Below are 25333 nucleotides of genomic sequence, written 5' to 3' on the forward strand. Positions count from 1 at the left end.
GTCAAAACAGGTCCTTCCTGTCCACGTTCATGCAGTGAACAGCTGATGTGGTTCTTCTATCTGTCAGACAGCCGTGAAACATTTTGTCTTCAGTCTCCAAGAATATAGTTCGACATGACTAAAGAGGAAGTTCAGGGGTAAGAATGGTGTTAAAGTCGTGCATGTCATAACTCACGTCTCCCCGCAGCGCCAGCACAGAAGTTAACGCTGTAACTAGCATGTGCTAGCAGAGTGCGGATAGCAGCTAGCTAGCATTACCTAGACATGCAGCAGATTGCATCATCTGACAGTTTAAGTAAAGACATCATGAAGTTTTACCCATGCGATCAAAATGTTTAAAAAGCAGCAATATAAGGCAGAATATCAGCCCATGTCCTGGCTAACTCTTCTGCAGTGCGGATTTGTGCTCCTTGAACCACAAATGACGTTAAAAAATCGCTCTTTTTATGATGACCTCTCTGGAGTCACGGCTGGAATGTGAATGAAATAATGCCAAATGTTGCGAAGTATATTTGCATCGATGCAGAGTTGAAATTGGACTCATTTTAATTCACAACGTCTTGAGTCCTGTCCCTGCACACATTTACTGCTTTACTGCATTCAACACAATATTTAACGTTTAGTTTCTTTAAAGCGAGTTTGCAAATTCCAGCCTGTCAGGTCGTGTTCATCCTCTGCTGTGCTCCTGTCATTTACGCCTCTGGGCCACAGTGTCCATGAGTTGTAGTCAAGAAGGAATGTTTGGTCAAATAAGGTGTTTTCAGAGCACACTGAAAAGCCCCAAAATACAACTCCTGTATGATGTAATCCAATGCAATACACTAGCCCTGCAGGAATTTGCCATTTTGAGTTCTATCAGTGGTTTTGGTTCAGATTACTTCTGTAGTCATACCTGACTTTTATACTACTTGAACTGCATTGTAGTAAAAGTTGTTTCTAATATTTTGTCCAGCACATTTAGCCACAAACTGGGAGGAGCGAAACTATTTGGAAACACTTTCCAGTATAACGCAAACTAATGCAACAACACCACAAATAGTAGCTTCAACAGTTGACAGTGAAATGAATCAAATGCTGTCAGTAACTTTTTCTGTTTCACAAATATAAGATATGCTGCATCGGATTGAGTTTCAGCATAAAGAGCTTTCAATTGTCCTGGTGTACTTTGGACGGCTAAACCTCATATAAGGATTGATTTTTACGAGCAGCTCTTCTATCTATTTATTGTCTTTGTCGTGAATACACCTGTTCCACTTGCTTCATTATGACGTCTGTTATTCACCAAAGGGAGATCACTGATGAGCTGTGTTTTGTTCAACTGTGCAAATATAATCATTTGTTTGTGATTAATTAAAGTTGCAGCGTAATGAATGAACAAGCACAGAGTTTGTTTGTGTGCTGATCTGGCAGCAGATTGTCGGGGTGTGAGGACAGCTGCTGCAGACAGTCACACTGATCTCACATGCCTTGAGGGCAAAAAAAAGATTGCTGATCCAGTTTAACAAATTCAGCTGGTTGATGCAACAACAAAGCAGCCGAGTAGATCTTTGTTAATCTGCTTCACGCTCTTCAGGGTCATAGCAGACGACAGTATGACACGAGGTTTCAGTAGGCTGCTCATGTTGTATGTGTGTTTGGGTTTTTCCGTAGATGCAGAGGTGATGCTCTTTCAAAGCTATAGTGGAGCAGAATTGTACCAAAATAATTTGCTTTTCATGATTTGTCTGCAGCTTGTTTGAACAGTGTGAGCTTTAAATTTGGCAGCAGGGGAAGTATAAAACCTGATCTGAAGACAAGGATATTATCTGGTGTGATTTTTTTTTGTCTCTTGTTTAGGCTTCGTTGCTATTTAAAGTTGGCCTTTGGTCCTTGTTATTTCCTGTGACTGAATAGGAGCAGCTCCCATGTTGCCCATGGGCTTCCTTCAGGTCTAGACACCTGGTCAATGGGACAACCAAACAGCACTCGCTCGCTCACCTGCACTCTTAGTCACACTTTTATGAGAGTGAATAAAAGTCTGATTTTGTAAAGTCCACAGTTCAGGCTTGTTATAGTACGTCTGTGACCCCCTGCTTTATTACAGTCTAATCTTTTTCAGCCCTTTAGTCTTTGACCTAAAATATTGTATATTTGACACAGACACTGTGGTGTTGCTCTGATGTTGGCTGTCATAAATCACTTGCCATTTTATTTTATTGTCAGTTTCAGAGGCAGTATTTTTTTTTCTAGTAGTTTTAACTTGGTTACAGTCCTGTTTATTCCTGCTAGCCTCTGTGTTGTACTGTGGCCTAATTGGTGTTAAATCTAGATAATAGTGTAGTCTCGTATTTAGTCTTCTGTCCCGTTGCTGCTCCAAAACAAACTTAACTTTATATGCAAATGCCACTCTCTTATCAGCACCGTCATTGTTTTGTGCTAGTGCGTCAGTAGCATTTAGCAAATAAAGACACCTTTACTTTCAGATAAAACCAAATGTTATCATCATCAGATAATCTGTATTCTTCACAAATTCCATAATGGATTATAAAGTGCTGCTGAGACTTCTGTCTTCTTAAAGCCATTGTGTTTATCGAGCTAATCTTACTTTCTGACATCTCTGCTGTCTGCCACTCTCCAAACTCCCGTCACTCCATTCACACAGGCGACTGCTGTTTTGTTTGAAACAACAATGGGATTAAAGGTAGTGCAGACTTAAAAGATGGAGGTGGTGAAGGCTCAGAATTAATTTTCCCAGGCGGTCAACAACTTCCTCATGGGATGCGGGAGGAATAGAAGGTGGAAGTTGACTGAAATGTTTATGTTGTGTGCCTCTTCCTGTTTCAGGGCGACGGAGGCGGAGCAGCAGGCTCAGTCAAAGAAAGGCCTGAAGAAACAGCAGAAGGAAGCGGAGAAAGCTGCAAAGAAGGCTGAGAAGCAGGCCAAGCTGGTCAGTGGTGTTTTTTTTGTTTGTTTTTTTTTCTGGTTTGTTGTTTCACATCCGTCGCCCCCGTCTTACAGCTGTTATTGAGGCTGTGACGTGCGCTTCTGCGGGGCATTGTGGGTCCAGGAGGGTTGGTTAGCCGCAGGGGGGGCAAGAGTATCCATTGTTTAAGTATTCCTGTCATTTTGGCTTTGTTTATGTCCACCCAAACAAAGTGCTATTTTCTTCTATGCTGAGTGCACGACATGCTATGCAGTCGCATGAGCTGCATGTTAAGAGGGACATTAGAACACTTTGCGCAGTAAAGGTCACGCTCACTACAACATGTCAGAATTTCTTGTGGACAGGTGTGCTGAACACTTGTACTCTCTTTACCAGCAATGTTTTGGTAAGATGACCTTCATCAGGTCAATTTTACCTGATTTATAAGGCTGTAAAAGGGACAGTTTGGATTATTTGCAGTGGGGCTGTATTTGGTACTATAGTCAGTGTATTACCTACGGTAGAAGCCAGTAATGTCGCACTCTCCTAAGCCACGATCCAACCAGACTTCAGCAGCAGAAATGCATGACTTTGTCTTTTCTCCCCGCACAAAGCAAAAGCAACACTGACCCCTCAATAGTGTTTTTTTACTCCAGCTGCTAAAAGTTTGGAAATAACATGTAATGTCAGTCAGTTTTCTGAGCCAGTCTCCTGAACTTGATTTACCATGTCAAAATAAAATCTAACCTTACTTTGCTGATGTTTCCAAATGACCATTGTGAAGCGCTGACTGTGAGTGCCTGACTCCATCAAATCGCCAGCTAATCTAAAAGCAGGCAAAGAGGCGGAGCGTGGGTGGAGCTGAGGCAGGCCAAGTGAAGCCTGGTTGCTGAAACCTAGCAGCTAGCTGGCCCTCAAAGAGACTGCACCCTTAACTATGCTTAACTATTACCCTTAATGTAATTTAAACAAGAGAAGTTCATGCAGTTTCTGCTGTAAAGTTGGGAATTTTGATATGGGGGTCTATGGGGATTGACTCACTTTTGGAGCCAGCTTCAGGTGGCCATTCAAAGTACTGCTGTTTTAGGCACTTCAGCCATGGCTTCATTCTTCAGCTCTGGAGGTTGCCGCTGGGTCATGGTTCAAATGGCTTTCATAGGTGAAAGCAACAAAGTTTTTTCCAACTGAATCCACCCAGTCAGCACTTTTCATGGAAGAAACAGGTGTGTTGCTGTTTAATACGCCGGTTATTGCTGCCTGCACGAGCGTGGCATAGAAAGTATTGCCAAGGGGAAGACCTGAAAACAGAGTTGAATGTTTACTGAGTGAGTGTTAGCAGAGTTATTTGCTGTTTGTGCTTTTTGTGCTGACGGTTGTCACCTCAGAGGCTCCGATGTGCGTTGGTTGCTTCATGGCTAAAGCAGGTTCATATTCAGTTGATCATGAGCTGCAATATCATCCATCATGTGACTGGATTATCATATCGAGGATGGGCGATTCCAATTCACTCCACCGCCACCAGCCATTTCCACACACCAATATCAATTTGCATAGAAAATGGAGCTGTGACTTTGCCAAGGCTTGATCTCATCGCGCTGTGGGAGTCATTTGCCTAGAAGTCAGTACAGAGATAAAGAATCTGTCCACTTACGCTGTTTCTATTACAAAGCAATATCTCCTGCTGCCATTATTCATTGTCCATGATGTGTTAGAGCAATGTGTAGAGGAGCTGTGCATTCCAGGGATCCGAGGCTTGGCTCCAGGACTGAGCTATGATTTATTAATTTTATTCAAATCCCTGATAGCGTAAGATGAAAACACAATTTACACGACCGCTGTAGCAAAACATTTTAAGTTGTTGGAGTTGTTTGCTTTGTTTTGAACATTTTTTTTAAGCATTTGAATTTAATAAATCGTCCTCTTGTCGTTATTTCCTGGCTATTTGCAGTGCCCTTTAAAACCCCCGTCGCCTCTTTGTGTTTCAGGCTTCTGAACAACAAAGCACAGAAGAAGATGTAAGTATCCCCTGCAGATCACAGCGCTCATCCTCCAGTCCCCTTCCTCTCTGCCTGACTTTGATTCTACCTCTGCTTTCACACCTTTGCAGCAGTTTGTATGCAGATACCTGCACGCTGAACTGAACTCTGTGTTTCATGTTCTCTGTTCAACAGTTTCTTCCCTAAAACCATGATAAGCGTCATTATCTGTTCTGTCTGCCTGTTATCTCAGGTGTAGCAGACAGACTGGCGCTGAAATGTAAATGGTAGAGTTGCCTTTGAGAACAATAGCGTGGATGTGCATGCCCTAAAACCAGTGTGCTGTTTTATTTAGCTGTTTGATGACAGGACTGATCTCCGCCGCTAAGATGTCATGCTTTTGTTTTTTTTCAGGACTTTGCCAAGGACCGGTATGGTGTGTCGGCTATGGTCCAGTCCCAACAAAAGCTGGGTTAGTGTCAAAGCTGCTTTGTCATTAATCAGCCAACTGAACGCCCTCTCACTGCTGAAAACACAGAAAAACAACAGTGAGATAATGAAGATTAAAACTTTGTAATGAAACAAATTACAAAGGGATTAAACCATTGCTTTGCCTTGATGTGACTCTGAGTGTAATGACGATACAGAGCCGTTTCTGTCACACGTGGTGACATTTGGTGTGTTGAACATAGTTTAGTAACATTTTGGCCTGCCCCTGTCTCAGTTCATCACATTGCACTGATTGCTCCCTGCTGCCGCTCTCTTTTCCAAACACGCGTGTGCACAGTTAACCAAAGATATGCACTGCAGAAGAATGTATCCATGCATTGTCACAAAGTGTGAAAATTCACAGAAGAAGACGGTACAGTGCGCGCAGTCAAGACTTCCTTTGGTTTGAACAAACACTTTGTTTTAATGGTATTTCCCGGTACCAGCGTTCAGTTGTGTTATTCTCAGTTTCCTGTCAATCAGTTACTGCTTAACAGAAGTGAAGGTTTCCCTCAGAAAATAATGCCCTGTTTTTATGTATTGGGCTCTCTCTTACTGAGGATAGTAGTTCATTTTAAGAGCAGATCAGGGACAGGTGGCTGACCCACACTCCCTCCTTCATCTAGCGTTAAAGATAGACAAGTCATTGATATACAAATGTATCAGCGCGGAGTCGGGACCCAGGCTGAGCGTGGAGATTTTGGCATAAAGGGTTAAATGGCACATTTCACCTGAACATCTACTCTCGCGGTGAGGAAATTAGCATGAGGGAAAAAAAAATCTGGCATCCTGAAATGGAGAACATGCAGCAACTCTCAAATTATATGTTTTGATACAAGATGACATCCTGATCCTGAACTTCTCAGATTACCTTAGTCTGGCTGTCAGAAAGTTACAGGCAACACGAGTGCAAATGATAAACATCTCGGAGCGTGCTCTCGGTCTCCTCTCTCATCATGATTGCAGCAGTGATAATTGCAGTAACTAATAGCGTGTGATAACTCCCGAATGAGCGAGACAGCAGGCGGACCCGTCGAGGTCGTCCATCTGTCTGGATGCTCTTTCAGCTCCAGTGGCAGCAAACAAAGTGAGGCCTCCCTCACCTGCATGCCAAGCTCAGCCATTGGGACGGGGTGTGGGGGTTGGAGGGTGAGGGCTTTCATGTGGGTTGATGCAGAGTTCTCAGCCAAAAGGGCGGCTGTGTTTTCTCCGGTGTAGCCTCGGTGTCTGCTCCTTGTGCTCGCCGATAATGAGGAGAAAACATGCCTCTGAGTGACACAGGTGAAACTGGAGTCAATTTGTCATATAGCCCACAGAGAATGGGCGAGTTGGACAGCTTTTCAGCAGGCCTCCTAGTGTGTCTTATTTATTAGGCACGTCTGTAATTTGAGCATTTTATTGTGTGTACGTCTGCACACGCACATGCATGCTCATTCACATTTTGTTCTGCCCTTGGGAGTGTTGGCGGGGGGGGTGAGAGGTGGGGAAAGAGGCATTAAAGGCCTTTGAAGTAATACATTTTTGTGTGTTTGTGTGTGTGTGTGTGTGTGTGTGTGTGTGAGCCAGACAGGGCCTTGGTGCGAGTCCAAGACCTGAATCCTGAGAAAGCTGACCAGCTGATCTGGCTGCGTGCCCGAGTCCACACCAGCAGAGCCAAAGGTGAGATCACCCCCCACATCTTTGTTCACCTTTTTTCAGCTTAGAGCGACTTGCTTTTGTGCGAAAGACACAAACAGCCGAGATTAGGTGACCTCTGCGCTAATCCTCGCTGATCTTTAGTGAAATGTCTGAAACTTCTGCCCTTGGGCCGCCTCTCCGCGCCACTCCCTTCTCTTCAAACCAAAGCTGTGCCGGCTGCCTTTGACTTGCTTTTAGATTGACCCTAGGTGACTGACACCGCTCTGCAAGGTGATCAACACTGAAGTTCAGAGACAAACAAAAACAACAGGAAACTTTTGTGCTGAAAATACACATCAAAATGTTCCCTCGTATAAACTGGCTTTCTCCCATTTTCTACAATAAATTCCTCCGTGGGATTGTGCTGACACGCATCGAGCGTTTTTTTTTTTCCACTCCTTCCATGTTAGCAGAGTTCGGCAACCTGAGGGTGTTTTTGATATCATTGTCAGACGAGCATGTCGCTGCCAACTGTAGGCTCAGATAACCTCCATTTGTCGGGCTCCAGCTACTGGCAGCCGTGAAGTTTCTCTATTTGAATACAATGAACCTACTCAGCTTTGCCAGGTTATTACATCTCTTTGTAAAACATCAAGTCTCTTTGCTGCATTGTGATTACAAATCAACTCAGGTCTGGAAGATTTATTTTTTTTTTTAGCCATTTCCTGTCAAGATAACTTCCAGATTCAAGAGTTGCTTCCCCTCCACTCATGTCTTCTTTCTCTCTGGCCGCTGTGAGGATGTCCGTGTGAGCAGAATAACATCCTGATTCGCTGTGGGATGAGGTGCATCTGTTGGTGGGATTTTGGCATCTCTGTTATCCCCACCACCCACCCCCACCTCTCACAGGCAACACACATCAAAGTAGCTGGGTGGTCCGAAGATCCACTGCCCTGGGTTTATGTTGGCTAACTTGTTTACACTCTTCCTAGGTGTGTGTGTGTGTGTGTGTGTGTGTGTGTGTGTGTTTGTGTTTGTTAGGAAGGTAGCAATCACCCTTTCTCCACACAGTGCTCTTCAAAGAGAAGGCTGCGTTCACTGATGTTTGACACTTAACCTGTAGATGACGAGGAAGATCCTTACACCTGAGTCACACGCAGACTTCTGACTGCACTGACGCACACTTGCTTCAGAGAGTGCCCGAGTTTTTAATGTGACAAGCCTTTTAAGCTTGCATAAAGGAGATCTTAACAGCCCGGCACTATCTATTGTTGTTGTTATGTTTTCAGGGAAGCAGTGCTTCTTGGTCCTGCGTCAACAGCAGTTCAACGTGCAGGCTCTGGTCGCAGTGGGAGATCGTGCCAGCAAGCAGATGGTCAAGTTTGCCGCAAAGTGAGTACCGAGGCCGCTCTTCCTGTCAGAGAAGGCACAAACAATGGTGGGAAAATCCTGGGCCCTAATAGTCCGCCGATCCATTTTCACACATTCTGAGTGAGGCGGAGGAATCAATCATTTCTCACTCAACAACAAAAGCTGGCTGTTAACAGGGTGGGATACAGCGGCGTTTTAATGGAGCAGTTCCTGTCGAGATGGCAGATACAGCAACTTGGATGAGAGGAGGAAGAAATGCTTAAGAGCCAAGCATCATTAGTCATGTTCGCAGCCAAATTGTAGCCCACTGCTGGTAGTCTGTGAATGAACACAGCTATCAGCAGATATGCACTTTATTAGCCGAGCTAAAGAGGGAGGGCTGATAATAACGCCACTTTAGGCTGGCATTTGATGTTCACAGTGGGCTTTTCTGTGAAACAATTCTAAATTTGGAATGCAAACCCACATAAAAGCCATTTAGGGCATAATTCCTGTGATTTATAAAACACACAGTGCATTAAGCAGATGTTTGGCTGCACCTCTTTTCCAGTTCAACCATTGTTTGATGAATTCAATGTGTTTGTGATGGGGAAGACTTAATTATCACATATTGCTTAAACGGCACCTCCTTAGATATTGCTAAATTAGGCAAAGGGCAACACCCACAACTGTAATCTGCCAGGCTAAGATGGCAGTTATGACATTGTATAATAAAGTGCTTAAGCAACACAGACGTTGCAGCTGTGTTTGAAATAAGCCTCCCATTAAGTAGCAGCGATCATCGCACAGAAAGCTTGCGGTTAAAACTGAAGACAGAACAAGTGCAGGCTGTTTCATCCCCTCAGAGAATCTTACAAAACGTTTGAAAGAAATCGGTTTGATTAAAACGATTAGCTAAACGGCACAGTGCCACAGAGTCTATGGCAAAAACTAGGTATTTCTGTAATTTTTGTGGTATTTCGAGACCATCCAGACTTATTAAATAACATTACCATAGTCCCACATTTTAGCCACCACTAGCTGCTGATTGGGCTGAATTGTCCAAAAAAATTCAGTCTTTACCAAGACTTCATCGTAGTGTGTTTATTCTTACTCCGTCCGTCACTTCCAATAAGTTTTCCACCCAAAGTTAAAACACATGCATCCATGCGATGTTGTCCAAACCCGGCCAAAAATCGTTTCTTTCCCATTACCAGCACCTGTGAGTACTGGCATATACTCACATTTCCTGTGGGCAGCCTCGGCCTTTACCGCGCACCCCCTAGTGCTCTGATGAATATTACAGTTAAACACAAATCAAATACGAGACTCCTGCAGTGAAAGACTTAATGAAAGTAAATAATGAATGATGGAGTTTATGTGCACACCTGCCAGAGTTATATGCAAACAAGTCAGAGCTGCTAAATGTTTGAACGCCCAAATGTGCATAAATTACCATTTTACAGACATTAATTATACTCATGTTTCGTAAGTGAGACCCAAGGAGCCTCTTGGCAGGTTGTTGCAGTATGTTGAGGTTTAGAGGAAACTAAACCCACACAAACAAGCATGTTTTTCTAATGAGGGCGAGCTCTCCGACGCTCAGACCCGAGTTTTGACCTCTACTGAACACGATGACCCCGAAGTGTCAAAATGCTCTGACCGCGCCGCAGTTCCTCTCAGTCGCTCAGCTGACCTGCTCCCAGCTGTCATTGAGATTCAGCCTCAGTTTCCGTTATCCTGCGGGGCTGTGTAGCAAAGGACCAATGATTTCTAACTGCCTGTTGTCTAATGTTGTTGAAAAGTTTGCTGTTTGTCACAGGATATTGTGCTTGGGACATCGCTTCCATTTCAGTGTATTTTTGTAACTGTCACATCATTCTGCAACGATGTGGTTGGGCAGTTACTGTTGTGCAACACGTTGCCACCTAACAACACAGCAAGCGAAAGTGATGACATGGCTGCTAAGGCAACGCGGTGCTCCATCAAAACTCAGATATAACAAAGTCTCCCTGTAGCGCACCAATGATTTACCAAGACGGCGTCTGAGCGTTGGTGCTAGGATCAAGCTGTTGTGTGTTTTTTATATTGAAAGAACAGGTGGCACCATGGCTTCCTGCGCCTTCCTGGCCCACGTCTAGTTTCACACACTTTGGTGTGATGATTGACAGGCTGAGTAAGACCCTGGATTACAAGTAAATCCTCTCATAATCATGCCGAGGGCAGTGATGACATCGCAGGGGAAGTCTCCTTTGACATATTGTATGTCCAAGTTATCCTCCTCTCACTCACACTATTTAATTAAGTGATCTTCAAGCTCTGCAACTTTTACTCAAGTACCTTTGGAGGGCCGAGTGGAAGGCGGAAGGCAGCTCTGGCTTCTGAAACTGCAATAACAATGTCAGATGTTTGTGCACTGGGACGTTTGTAGGTTTAATTCAACACTTTATCACCTGATTCAGTCAGGATGGCTTAAAGAAGCACTGATTTGTTTGACACATGTTTGAAATAGTCGCAGCATGCCCTGTGGTGTGTGCGAGACCCTCACTTGTCACTAAGAGCAGGAGCTCTGCTGCGGCATGAAAGATCAACTGGAGTTTAAAGTACTGGGGGGTTTTTTTTTCATGGAGTTTTTGAAATATCTGTCACTGAGATTTCTGGCTTCACTCCAACACAATGGAGGTGAATGCAAGTTCATAGCTGCTGCTCACGCAACAGCAGCGTCTCTTTTCATGAGCGGTGTCCCCCTTACAATGGGTGAGACGGGGGAAACCATTGTGTTTGTTTCCAGGACAAAGTCTTGCAGGATAGGTTCTGAGGGCAGTGTTTGGAGCTGGGACGGGATCTGTGAAAACACCCTCGTCCTGTAGGATCTTTCATTCCTTCGGCTTTTTGTTGTGTCAGCTCTACATTCCTCTTTCGTTATTGGGCGGTTTATTAACATCTGAAGTTATGGCTACATGTGTCTTTCATGGCCAGAACATTGGCACTGTTTTGGCTTAAATCATCATACCAGCACATACCAAAACGTTTGAAGTAACAACAGATTTAGCGTCGTAATCCGACAGTAATTCACTTAATTATATGTTAAGTACAGTGAGGTTGAGCGATATTGTAATGCGGTCATGAGGTGTGGTAACACCTCTAAGCTGGTTTGCCAGCCACCGCTGTGACCAGAAAGTGACAAGAAAACATGGTGAAGAAGTGTGTGATTGGATATACGTAGACTGCAGTTTATTTTGAGTGTGTTGTCAGCTGTTTTAAATGAAAAATGAGCAAATCCTGCAGATTGGTATCCTCGAAAACAAAAACTGTGAACTTGAAAACCTGAAACACTTGAAAACATTGTTCACATGTGGAACCTTGAAGTTCTAAATAAAAGAAGAAAATAAGCAAATGTTACTCAACAGCGGCTGGATCACGATACGTCTACTGTGATGGAAGATTTCGGCCATATCTCCCAGCCCTGAAGTCACACAGTGACTCATTCCCAGTGGTCATTGTGTTGACACACGAATACCAAGAGCAAACTTTGCTTTCACACTGAATCAGCGTCCCCGGAGCAGAGTCTCTCTCCCTTTTTCTATCCATTTTTCATGTGATATCTTCAGCTATTCATTGGGTTTCCCTCAGCTGTTTGTGTCGTCGCCAGCCCCCGGGCCATGCAGCGGAGGTTATTAATGCGGGGATTTATTTATCTAACTGATCTCCTACTAGAAGGGAAGGACTATGGCGGCAGCTGTCGTGGGGCTGAAGGGACAGCAGTACCCCAGTGTTCAGTACCTCATTACTGCTTTTTAATGAGGAGGAGTGAAGGATTACAGCAGGTTTCCCCATCTGGTCACGCATTGCGTGACAGTCGGCGCTGTCCCTCGTATCTCCGATGATGCTCTGGGTTTCGGTGGGGAGCCTGTGTGCGGAGACGGTGCTTTGTTTTGAAAACCTATAGCAACAAAATTAAAAATGGATTCCCCTCTCACACTTTACTTTCACTTGAGTGCAAAATAGGGGATTTTTTCCCCCCCGCTCTCAATATTGAACTGCCCTTATAGTAGAGTTGGGTACTTCCCACGAGCTTATGAAATGACATGAGCTGCAACACTTTTTCTCTGAACTCTACAATCAACAAATCATCTGTCTCTAACTCCCCTGCTTCTGTTTATTTGCTCCTCCTCCTTTGTGGCCGTTATGAAATTTATTAAGGGAATTTGAACTGCGTGATTATACACGTGTATCACTTCATCTGCCTCGAAATGAGCTGGTGCTGGTTTTATGCTGCACACTCCATTTGACAGGCAGTCGGGTCGAGTAGATGCAGGTCCAGCAGCCTTTATGCTTCTGGATGTGACAGTGCGATGCCATAATGTGGTGACAGGAATCATTTTAGGGTCCAAAGTGAGTAAAATTGTGGTGTAATGCTTTCATTTTTTGTGCTTTTCTGTAGCAGACAGCCAAATGTGTCTAAAGTCAGATTTGTGGAAACATTTTCTACCCTGCTGCAAAGTGTTGATTTGAACCTAATGAAAGCAGACGCGTGTTTGCTGAGCAGGGACTGTGGTTGGGGGGGGGTGGCATGGTTTGGTTATAAACACCGCAAGCTTGTGGTATCCGCGCTTGCCCCCGGCCCCCCAGATAGCAAATGTCACAGAGGCAGTTGTATGTTTGGGATGTGTGGCATTTGAAAAAAGAAGAAAAACAAGTTGTCACCCCGCCACCCAGCTGAAAATTCGCTCACCCATGTCCCACACTCCCCCCTCCACATCACACCATGAAAAATGAAAGTTCTCATCTGCAGGCGTCAGTCACAGTTTAATGGAAATATTGTTCTCGCGCACTTAGCCTCCCACACAGATGAGTTTGTTTTCTAAGTGCGACGTGTTTACTCTCCACCCTTCCAACTGTCTCCACCAGCATCACGAAGGAGAGCATCGTAGACGTGGAGGCGTTGGTGAGGAAAGTGGAGCAGAAGATTGAGAGCTGTTCCCAGCAGGACGTGGAGCTCCACATTGAGAGGGTGGGCATACTTTTCACTGCAGTCATCAAACTCGCACACTTAGCACACAGGAATGGAAACGCACGCACGCACGCACATACCTGAATGCAGACACCCAAATATGTGCATTATATACGTATATATCATCCATGATTCATATCAGTCAAGCAGGTGAGAACACATCTCCTCACACAGGAACTACACAGGTGTCATGCAAGTATGTAAACACCCACACACAGTGAGGCTCTCGTGACTGAACTCTTCATTTCAGCTCTTCTCTCAGCACAGCACCTGATCATCTGTGACTCAGAACATCGCATGTGTTTAGGTAGTAATTTGTACATTGTGCTAATCACACTTAAAACAACTCCTTTCATTGCGTGTTGAGTTTGGCGGCCCCTGTGGACAAAGTCGGTTGTGTTTCCGCCACCTCGCTTCGTAAAGCTCTCGATGCGTGCATGTGTTTTGAGGTAACGCGTCTGTTTGTGGCTTCGTAAGATTAATAACCGTAAAATGAAGATGGTGAAACAGTGTTTTGGTACTGTTTATACACCGAGGTAACATGTTCGCCTACAGCTAACACATTTGGTCGCTCTGTAATCGCAATTTTATTGAGACGGCTGCAACTGTCTCCATGTGTTGAATCACTGACCAACGTTGACTCGCTCCATCGTGAATACAGGTGGCAAAACATCAAGCACACACTCCAGTATAATGCAGCCTGATGTAACACCGCAACCTTGCTGACTAGCAGATGTCTGTAAAAAAAAAAAAAAAGACGGGAGCCCACTCCTTCTTACACGTAGTCACTCGCACATAGATGAGGTTTTAACAAATGAGGCTGTCACTTTCTCTCACTTCTCAGGTCTGCATGTGTTCTCCAGGTACTTTCCATCGCCTGAACGTCTAATGGAAACGTTGGTGGTTTGTCACCTTCTGAATTTTAATGCTCTTTGTTTCTTTGCCCTCTCAGATTTTTGTCATCAGCCAGGCGGAGCCTCGTCTCCCCCTGCAGCTGGAGGATGCTGTCAGGCCTGATGGGGAAGGGGAAGAGGTGAGGATGAATGTAGACATGGACTCCATATGTCACCCAGGACCCTCACCACTGACACTGCAATGCTATCCCCCCCCCACTGATGTCAAGCACCGGCTGACACCCAAAGGCTGATCTTATTCAGTGTTCTCAGTGAAGCAGTGCGCTGCAGCTCACACTGATTGTGCGACATTTTAGCAGCATTTAGGAGGGTAATTTAAGGCCCTCTGAAGGATCCACTATGTGTTTTGGCTGAAAAAGAGAAACCACCAAAATCTTAAAGGACTGGGAGCCACATGAGTGTGTGTGTGTGTGTGTGTGGTACGTTCTTAAGGTGGAACTTTTTTCTGTCTGGTGAAACGAGTCAGCATGTAATGCCAATAAGACAGCTCAGTCTCCGCCTGTAGACTCCAGACTGCGCTTTAATGTGGAAAATTTTGACATTAACTTTCCAGTGTGAGAAACAGGAACTGACTGACAGTGTGGGTGTGTGCGTGTGTGGGTGTGTGGGTGTGTGTCCACAGTCTAAGACCCACAATGTCCATGGACGGGTTTTGTCTGATTATACACTGGCAACAACACAATAAACAACCAAGCCTTAATTCGTGTGTATACTTCATATTAAAAGCGAAATTGCAGCGTATCCGTGCGTGAAGCAGCGCCGTCCTTCACAGAGTGAAAACGCCAATAAGGAGAACAGAGATTTGTGTTTTTGGCAGACTTGAGATTTGGGTAATTACACCAGCTTGAATGAAACGAGATCAAGAGCAGAGTGGCTCACGCTGATTAACATCACGTTCAGAGAGGAGCGTCACCTCGTTTCACTCCGCCATCTCTGTGCAAACTGTGATTTCATCACGCGGCGTTCAGAAGAGCCGGCAGCCGGGGTTTAGGGAGCCTTCTGAATTCAAATTGAGGAGATTTGTACATCGATGCTGAATCATTTCAGAGAATCGTGATTCATTTAAGAAGCCATTATTTCTCCCACACACAGTTTATGTGGTTATTAATGGTTATTCAACTCTGAGGCTTCTGTGTTGCGGCGTGAATCGCTGGCTGAACTGAGGTCAGTTGTGATTGGTTTGTGGTTCGATCCAATACAGATCGTTTTTTTTTTTTTTCTCTTTCGATTCCAGCTTTGTAAATTTGGAACCAGGATGTAATATCAAAAAACGCATAACCGTTAAATAAGGACAGATGTGTGCAAACTGCTGCTGCAGTGTGTGTAAAGCGAGGTGTCAACACCAGCACTTAAAAGATTAGCTGCCGGCGGAAATGCTGTGTTGGGTGTTCCTGCAGCACTTGAGTGCGGCTTTATGAAGTTTACATGCGGTGGACACTCCGTCAAGCTGTCCGCCTCTCTTTGGGAAACTGAGATGTGGCTGTAGTTTTGACGTCGTGGCTCCTGTTTGTGAAATGCTAAAATCTGTAATGTTAGATTTTAGTGTAGTGACCACGAGAGGAAAAAGACTGACTGATAGATAGATAGCCTGATTAGTAATGGATGCAGTGGATGAACTGCCACACCTCAGCAACTGTGGATCCACCATTTTCATATCAAATGTCATATTATCGTATTTTTTGTGTGTCATTAATACGAGAGGCCCACCACAGCGGAGCCGGCTGAGTGCCCGTCTGTGTTTGTCCAGTAAGCCAATCTGTGCAGCTGCACCAGCAGCAGCAGCAGCAGCAGCATCCCAGGTGTTTTCTGCTGGGATTTAACATGTCAGTCACACACTTGTAGCAGCACCTGCTCTCCCGAGAGACACAGGCCTTAACAGCCCCGTCTATCAGACTGTCTGCCCGTCTAACCTTTTGTCCCTCTGCGTGGGGCTGTTTAGAGCAGGATGTGGCAACACAGGCTATTAGCTCAAACCCCAGCGCGTCCTCTGAGGAAGCCTGACATCCATGACCCTGGAAGCCGTGGTTCCTCCCGTGATGAAACATTTATTCTTTCATTTGTTTTTTTTCGTTTTTCTATTTTCTCTTTTACTGCCTTGTTACCCCACGTTGCAGATTCTTTTGTTGCAGCTGACCCTGTAATGGTCGCTGCAAGGAACAAAGCATCTGTATTTTTTTTTTTTACTTGCTGGTGTTTAAGCTGTATAAGTGTTTTTGGTTTCATTAGGAAAAATAGTGGACCAGTTAATGTTTTAGCAGCCTTTCTTAATTTGTAGAGCTGCCAGGAGCTGATGTGAACTATGATTTTATGGTATACAATGACTAGTTTCCTTATATTTTCTTCCTTTGAAGCTTGAAATTTACACATCACTGGTCACAAACACTCCTGTGCAAAGAACAGAACAGGTTACAGCGTTGAATATTTCATAGTCGGAGGGGTTTTGGGTGATGTGATAATGTTTTTTGTTTGCCCTCAGGAAAACAGAGCCACAGTCAACCAGGACACCAGGCTGGACAACAGGGTGATTGATCTCAGGGTAAGTTGCTGCCAGAGGAGAAGAAAAACAAGCGAAAAAACACTCAATACGTGACAAAACCCGCAGAATCTCGCAAATGACATGTTCACATTTGAGGCTTGTGTAGTTGTCTGGCACTATGGAAAAAGCTGTTAGATATTTGAGCCCACACCTGTTTAAATTTGCCTCTTGTGGGCTCATTATCCCCCATTAACATGTACATTAGAACGCATAAATGCTATGGTAATGACAAAGTTAAGCTAATCTCTTAAACATTATATTGTAAGACAGGAAATTTAAGAAGTTGAAACAGTTAGAGGAGAAATGTAAATCGTTTTTGTCAAAGCAGACAACCTTTAAGGCACTGAGAGTATTTTGAAATGCAGCACGAACCACTGCACTTCTAAAGTGAAAAAGACATAGTCTGTGATTTAGTGGGCTGACGCCATGAATCTCTCGCAGTGTGGGAGATGTGTTAAACCTGTGTGAGCAGCAGCAGCAGAGGCCGAGCCGCAAAGTGTCTCATTGTTTTGATCTGTGCCTCCCACGTGTGCCATGCAGCAGGCAGGAAGGCACTAACACCACAGCACCGAGCCACGTAGCTCACAAGCCTCACAACAACACCTGCTTCTGTAACACCGTGCACTTAAAGCTCATGGACGGGGGTCTGTCATCAGTTTCGCGCTTTACAGCCCAGTGAAGCTGTAAAGTGGTTCCCACCCTGGCAGACAGACGCTCCAAAAGGGAACCATAAACCGCTTCCAATAATAATTTAGTTCCTATGGAACTCCCCTTGACCATCCTCAAACATGAGGTGCTTCATACTGAAACACAGTGGAAAAGTTTACTTGTATTCATTTTAATTTAGTTTGCATAAGACAGCTGGACCCACAGGTAGCCAACCATTCGGACGGTCCTCCTGACTGCTCAGTTGGTGTTGAGTCAAAAGAAATCCCCAAACAGTCGGGCTGCCATTACCTCAGCTTTATAGAAGAAGAAAAAAAAGACGTCGGTCCAAACTCCAGTGTACCATCTTTTCATTTTAGGGCTACAACTAACATTCATGTCATTTTTATTATTGGTTACCTTCTCAGTTAATCATTTATTGTTGGTCTCTTCAGTCCAAGGTGTCCTCAAGTTTGTTTGTTCAAGTCCAGAATCTAAAGATATTCAGATTTTTACTGTTAAATAAGACCATAAAATCCTCACTCTTCAGAAGCTGGAACAGGAGAATTTTGGTCATTTTGCCAGAAACTCAGGATTTAAACAATTAACTGATTATTAAAGTAGCTGCTTGTTAATTGTTTGAGCTCTGGTTATTTTGTTGTGCTTGACTAGTTTGTGTCACACAAGGAGAAGCTTGATGCCGTGTTGTGTTAAGTGATGTGTTAAGTTCTCCCGTAACACCACCACATTACTCACGTCATAAAATCACCTTGTTAAGCTTTGCACTCGCACTGAAAAGAGAATCCAATCATTCAGCTTTTCCAAGCACTGTTTCCCAACCTGAGGGTCCTGAGCCCCACTAAGGTGCAGTTTATCAGCTGTTCTGTACTGCTGTTGTACTGATTCTCTAACTGTGGATTCGACTGTTTACTCATGATAGAAAATACTGATTTAAAGAAAAATCAACAGATTTACTAAAAAGAGTAATTAGGGGGAATTCAGGAGTGAACTCTGAGAACTCTGATTTCGATCTTTGAAAACCGACTGTGGTGGATCGTCACCACAGGCGGGTTTCAAACCAGTACTCGGTGCTGCTGAGAGGTTCAGGTCTCTTTCGTGGAGGTTGTTACCGACCCACCCCCCCTTTACACCTACTCACTGCTGTAAACAGGAGGTGCTCTCTAAGTTTTGAATGTGCTCCTGCCTGTTTTCCCCAGGTTTAACTGGGGGCACGACCCGATGAGTAACACATGACACAGACGAGTCATAACAGTTCTGTGGTTTTCATGGTTAATTTGGTTCACTGCTTTTTAAAGGTTTTTTTGGTCGAAACGGGAAAATTTTAATATTTTTCTCCACTTCCTCTTTTTTGCAAATATTCAGATTGGAACTGACGGAAAAGTTTCAGCCAGACAGCCCTGCAGCACAGTCTGCAGATTAATGAGCGTGCCAGTATTTAGACACTATCACGTTTCCATTCAGCCAACTGTTAGTCAGGACTGGACAGGCACTCGAGACGGAAAAAGGGGAGAAATGAAACCTTTTAATTAAGGCAGAGCTCTGCGTCCTGCATCGAAAGGACCAGGGTCTGCTCTCGTGAGGACGTATAATAATAACTGGAGTTGAAAGCCGGTAAAGCTCAATTGTAGAAATCTTGTGGTCATTTGAGATGAGTCAGACGACAGCGCACGTCAAAGAGAAGAGGACACTCCCTAAAATCGACTAACTGTTGCAGTTTTGGGGGGTTTTGGGGCTTAGGGTTTTGCAGTAATCTCCTGATTTAGCTGGAGCAGTTTTCCCTCCCCGCCTCGGTTTCGGCATTTACATTTCTAATGATAGGTTTAAAGTTCCTGGGGCTGTCGCTGGGTTTGAACGCACGTCCTGCCCTTGCCAGCCTTTGCTTTCATGTCGAGAGGAGTTGCACGAACAGAAATTGGCGGTCTTGTTTTCACACATCTGTTATGATTGTGTAATAAATCCAGTGAATCACGCCAAGTGTGGTAATGCTTCTCTGCGTGTGGCTGTGTGTGTGTTCTCTTTCAAAGACGACCACCAGCCAGGCCATCTTTCGCCTGCAGTCGGGAGTGTGCCAGCTCTTCAGGGACACCCTCACCAAAAAGGGCTTTGTGGAGATCCAGACCCCTAAAATCATATCAGGTACAAACACACTCTCTGTCACGCTGATCCTGCCCCAAGGGACAACTAAGACTAACATGCATTGAATCATTTTTGATCCGATGTTTCAGTGCAGGCACTCTTGTTTTCATGTCACCACCCACAGGTGTCCTGTGAGTCATGGTGTGACAGTTGTACGGTTGACTTCCTGTACGTGCTGTCCATTTTTTTTTTTTTAATCTAGGCTGCTATTCAAATCAAGAACCAAAGTTCAGTTGAAGCTCAGAAAACAGTTTCAGTGAGTAAGAGAGAGTTTGTGAACCCGGGCACGCTCATGCACATCTACAGTATGTTCCAGCAAACAGCAGATGAGAAGATGTCGGCTCTAAAACAGTAAAACTCTTTCTATCAGGGCTTTAATCCAGCCCTTTGGGGATTTTCATACATCGACCAGCTCTCACATCAGCTCCTCTACTCTCACATTTCCACACAACGCCTTTCTAATTTGACAGCAGAGGCCTCCCTTAAGCTCGCTCCCAAAAGACCTTGTCCCACTTTACTGAGAGAAGAGAAGAAGAAGAAAAAATTAGACAGAGATCTTCTCCCTGACATTATTTTGAGCTGGTCTCTCTCTCATCCTGGTATCTTTTTCTCAACAGCAGGTGTGAGAGATGACTTGCTCTTCTTGCTGTAGTCATTGTTTAAAGCCTGGAGAAAATGCTCAGTAAGGTGTTCACGGTGATGTATAATGAACGCTGTACATTCGTGAATAGGAGCTAAAGATTCGGCACGTTGTCTTGCACACAGACCTGCAGCCACTCACATGGCAAAACCCGTGACACTCTCACTTCCTCTTTTCTTCAAGAGCCAATGATATCGGCTCAGTCCGGCACGAACTGAATTCAAAACTGCCGCTCTTTTGTTTTGGCGGCACAGTGAACCAACACTGTGTGCTCCCTGCAAAAACCGCATCTTCCTGCCTGCCAACACCCACCACATATACAGTGAACAGTTTGTGCCGTGTGAACCTCCACCCTGCTTTTTGATGGCATGAGAACGTCAGATAAGGTCCTCTGACGTCTGTCTCAAATAGGGAACCGCAGATGTGTTATGTAAGTCTGGCCTCTCTCATTGAATTCTGAGGCCTGCCTTTGTTTTGAAAAACATGCCGGCCGACTGTAGTTTTTTATTAGACGGATGCTGAAAATCTGTTTACTGTTATTGACTCTTGTCAGCATTTTCAGTCTGTGGCACAGTTTGTGCTGGCCTGAGGCTGTCAGAGAAATATTTTTAAAAAGAGAGATATTACTGTAAGCTGGATAGAGTTCCAGCTGAAACACCTGCTGAGCAGGTTATATACATCATCATTAGGTGTTCGTGAAGTGAGAAAGCTCTGTTGGTCACTGACTCAGGTGTATTTGTCAAAACTGTACAAACCCTTGCAGTTACTTGGCATTTTGTGTGGTGGGGCATCAGAAAACCTCAGTTTTTCTGTCTAAATCTTGCCTTTGTCCGCTTCCAGCTGCCAGCGAAGGTGGAGCAAATGTCTTCACGGTGTCTTACTTTAAAACCAGCGCCTACCTGGCCCAGTCTCCCCAGCTCTACAAGCAGATGTGCATCTGTGCTGACTTCGACAAGGTCTTCTGTGTGGGTCCAGGTGAGTCTGCCCCCCATCTGTCCCGCCGCCCCCGCTGAACGAGCGGCACGAGTGTCGTGGAAACGGCAGACCCTATTAACTGAGATGACAGTTTTAAAATGGCTCCAAATGCATTTAGATTGTTAAACTTTAACAGACCCCCCCCCCTCTGTTGCTTTCTCTGTGGTGAATGCTGCTGTAGAGCTCAGCGTGTTAGTGATACAATGGGACTTGTAAAAGACTTTATGGCGCTGTACTGAGTTTAAGAGAACCTGCAGCTCTGTAGGCAAGCAAACACTGCCACCATCTGATTGAAAGCACACAGCATGTAGAAAAGAACGTGCTCAAAGCGTCCTTTTTAATTTGCTGCATGCATCTGATTTTGAGGTGATACACGATTCTCCAGCAAGATAAAATAAAGCATTTGGGAGAGGCATGCACATTCAGTATTCCACTGACCGGGCCGAGGTCTTTGTTTGCTTCCCTGTAGCTCCACCAGAGAAATCAAAGGGCTTAAGGTCATCACTGCTTCTAAAGCAACAATGTATTCACCGCTGTTGCCTTAGTTACGGTCGTGCCAATTCAGCAAGTAAGGAGAATCAGCTCTCCTCGAAATCCCAGTGGCCAGAAGCGGCGTGGTTAAATCTTCCCTCGCCGGCTCTGGTGAAATCAACTCCACAGAACAAACACAAGTAAACAGGCAGGTGTTCAGCGCGCAGGAGCGGGTCTGGGGTTAGTCATGTTTTAGGTTCCAGCCTCAGCCTGTGTGTGCATACAGAAGGAGAAATATGCATGCACGGACTTATAAAGCCATACATATGCATGCTCGCGTTTTAGAAATCTCCATCATTGTGAAATTGGGTGCATGCACACGTGCCTGATTTCCACTCCATTCAGCCATATGTGGATGTGAACACACCTTTAACCAACCGCGTGCATGCGTGTGTGGAGACTGCTCCACCTGTCTGAAGACCTGCCGAGTGAAGAAACACATTTGTGAGGCCCAGATCAGTCCTGCTCATAGGCAACCATAATGTACGCCTCTGGATGATTGCATGTAGTGCTCCTAATGTCATGTACATACCTGCAAACCATCATTGTTAGTGATATCAGTGATGATGGAGTTTGTACTTTGTTTAGAGATTGATTTTAAATCCGCATCATTTCAGTTTTCAGGGCGGAGGACTCCAACACCCACCGTCACTTGACTGAGTTTGTGGGTCTGGATATTGAGATGGCCTTCAACTACCATTACCACGAAGTGATCGACTCCATCACTGACACCATGGTGCAGATCTTCAAGGGCCTGAGAGACAAGTAAGATTAGGATTAATAGAGTGAAGCTCGAACTCTAAGAGGCTTTGACATTGACAGTTCTCGTCATGTTTGTTACGCTCAAACTTTCAGTGAGTTAAGGCGACAGTCGCACCAAAAATTGATCCAAATTACATGCCGTAGAGGCTCAAGTGTTGTCCTGCTCAACGGACTAAGGGAATTTTGACAGGATCAATTCCTGGGGTGGAAAATCAGTGCAGGGCAAAAAGTCAAAATATTAGCTTTCTTAGCAAAACTATTTCAGCTGTTGAATCCATATTGAGTGTCGTCAACCGCTGCTGTCGGCTCTGTTGAGAGTCATTGACTTCCACTCACTCTGCCAACGAGAAAACACTATGATGTGGCTTTATTGCCTCCTAGTGGTGTGAATCGGTACAGCAGGTGTAGAGAGCTGATGAAGCAGAGTGAATGGATTTGAAAAAGGGTAAAGCTCTTTTCATGGAACCCTCAGCGGTTCTGGCTTCAGGTATCCGTGCACAGCTTTAGATTTTGGTGTTCACACTTTCGTATGCCCGTAGTTTTTTTTCACCACCATGGCCGCGCCGCTGAAGAACACCATAGACTCCAAATGACAACAAGCAAGGAGAGGCTCCTTCGCTCTCATGCAGGCTGCTTAGTGTTTTTTGTCTCAGTGCATCCTTACAGCTCAATTGCTGACCTCAAGCCAGTACAGAGGTGAGGCCCGACCTCCATGAGGTACAGCCCAATCATGTAAAAGCCCCAATTTCACCTTTGATCACATGGAACATGAATGAACGACATGTGGGTCACGTCAGGTTTCATGCTGAAGTAGCTGCAGTTGGCAGTCCCCTCTACACTGTAAATAAATGTCAGTCTCTGTTGGTTAGTTTCAGCTTGTGACCACCGTTCCTCTTTCTCTGGGCAGTTTGACTGTTTGGCTTTTATCTCATGACTTTCCACACTGTTCCCCCTTGACGTGAATAATTTTGCATGTGTGTTTGACTGACGTTCCAACACTTCGGGCAAAAATGACTTTGCCTCGATTAATTGTCTCATGTTGCTTTTTCCCTTATTGTTAGAAAATGTCAGATGCCGCTCTTTGGTATTCAGCCCATTATCACCTCCTTTGTAGCAGTGTTTGTTGTTGTGATGTAGTTAGCATTGTACCTTTTCCATTTAAGTATTTTCACGACCTCCACGAGCTCTGCTCTGTTTGTTGCACAACCCCAATTCCCAAAAACGTTTGGACACTGCAAAACAGAATATAATAATATGCCAATCATTTCTGTCCTATTCTCAATTGAAAACAATACAAAGACAATATTTAATGTCGTACCTCATGAACTTTATTGATTTTTGTAAATACATGCAGTATATATCTGAATGCAAATGATTCAGTTCTGCTTTTATTTACGTTTTATACAGCGTCCCGACTTTTTGGGAATCAGGCTTGTAATAGAGCTTCAGTGGTGACCAGGAAAATGTTTGAAATTCAAATGTTGCACAAAACTGTAAGAAACTGCTAAAATACTAACATATTCTCCTACAAAGTTGCTGACCAGTGTGGGCTGTGACCCTTGTTAGTTTAACTCCTGAAGGCACAATTTCCTGGCGTTCGGCTCTGTGTGGGTAGGAACTCTGAACCCTGGTTAGTAGGTTTTTATGTGTGTGTGTGTGCATGCGTGTCTGTCTGCATCAGCTTCCAGACAGAGATCCAGACTGTGAACAAGCAGTTCCCCAGTGAGCCTTTCAAATTCCTGGAGCCCACACTGAGGCTGGAGTACACCGAGGGCTTGGCCATGCTGCGCGAGGCCGGGGTGGAGATGGGCGACGAGGACGACCTCAGGTCAGAATACATCGCACGCCCTGTGTGCCGCATCCCACTCGTATTGTCAGATGACTTAATTTGATAAAAGCAGAAAGAAATGTTGACATGTGAGTTTAAACAGAGGAAGCGAAACATCAGACAAAAAAACTTTTAAAAATCATGTAATTCTCGTGATCAGTGCTGGTTTGTGTATTTAACTGTTTACAGCACAGTTCATGCCTGCATGAAATCCTTTCAGAATATTCACTTGCAGGCAAACAATGTGAGACAGCAAGATGTTTTCAAGTTATTGCTCTTTTGGTCTTTCTCTAGTACGCCCAATGAAAAGCTGCTCGGCCGTCTTGTCAAAGAAAAGGTATGTTCATCCGTGTTTCACTGATTTAATGGCAGAGTGTAAAAATAGGAATATTGCCGGTTTGGACACTGACTGTCGAAAATTGTGCCAGCAGGCTAGAAAAAGTCATGTGTGGGTTTTGAAGTATTAAAAAAAGCTGTTACATGATGGGCTGCAGCGTTAAAATCAGCACTTATCAGCTCTCTGCCTTCATCGCAGTGCTCCCAAAAAAACAAGGTGATCTAATTATCGAGTCAGAACAGCTGAGCCACAGTGTGAGCACGTCCGCTTTCCTTTAGCAGCACTTACTTATTTACAACATCACCTCCATTATCGCTGCACGTGACAAAAACGGCAGAGCAGCGTCGGCGGAGGCTTCGAGAGCTTCACTGAAACGTTTGAGCTGCTCTGCTGAGGAAGGTGTAGTTAAAGTGCAGAACGTGGAAGCAACCTACAGCCAGAACAGAAAAGTTTATCTCAAGTTATTGATCGTGCATCGCTTTTGTTACATTACGTGAAGACTGTATGTGGTGCATCCAGAATGTCTCTTTAAAAACAGCTACTGACTGTCTGCATCGACTCCCTCTTCTTCTCAGTATGACACTGACTTCTATGTGCTGGATAAGTACCCACTGGCTGTTAGACCCTTCTACACAATGCCTGATCCAAACAACCCCGTAA

At 44.6% G+C, this 25333-nt stretch overlaps 1 protein-coding gene across 1 annotated transcript in view; it reads left to right on the plus strand.

Moving 5' to 3' along the window:
* The window catches only part of dars1 (aspartyl-tRNA synthetase 1), a 27359-nt gene continuing 2026 nt past the window's right edge, over positions 1-25333 (plus strand). Inside the window, exons 1-15 of the mRNA XM_076746741.1 lie at positions 1-137; positions 2824-2926; positions 4888-4917; positions 5293-5350; positions 6934-7026; positions 8274-8376; positions 13246-13348; positions 14301-14381; positions 16739-16798; positions 19489-19600; positions 21081-21215; positions 22364-22511; positions 24190-24336; positions 24631-24673; positions 25249-25329. Coding sequence (XP_076602856.1) covers positions 115-137; positions 2824-2926; positions 4888-4917; positions 5293-5350; positions 6934-7026; positions 8274-8376; positions 13246-13348; positions 14301-14381; positions 16739-16798; positions 19489-19600; positions 21081-21215; positions 22364-22511; positions 24190-24336; positions 24631-24673; positions 25249-25329 — 1320 coding nt within the window. The 5' untranslated portion in view covers positions 1-114. The remainder of the gene's footprint in view (positions 138-2823; positions 2927-4887; positions 4918-5292; positions 5351-6933; positions 7027-8273; positions 8377-13245; positions 13349-14300; positions 14382-16738; positions 16799-19488; positions 19601-21080; positions 21216-22363; positions 22512-24189; positions 24337-24630; positions 24674-25248; positions 25330-25333) is intronic.

This window comes from Chaetodon auriga, chromosome 13, assembly GCF_051107435.1.
Source record: "Chaetodon auriga isolate fChaAug3 chromosome 13, fChaAug3.hap1, whole genome shotgun sequence".
NCBI classification, from domain to species: Eukaryota; Metazoa; Chordata; class Actinopteri; order Chaetodontiformes; family Chaetodontidae; genus Chaetodon; species Chaetodon auriga.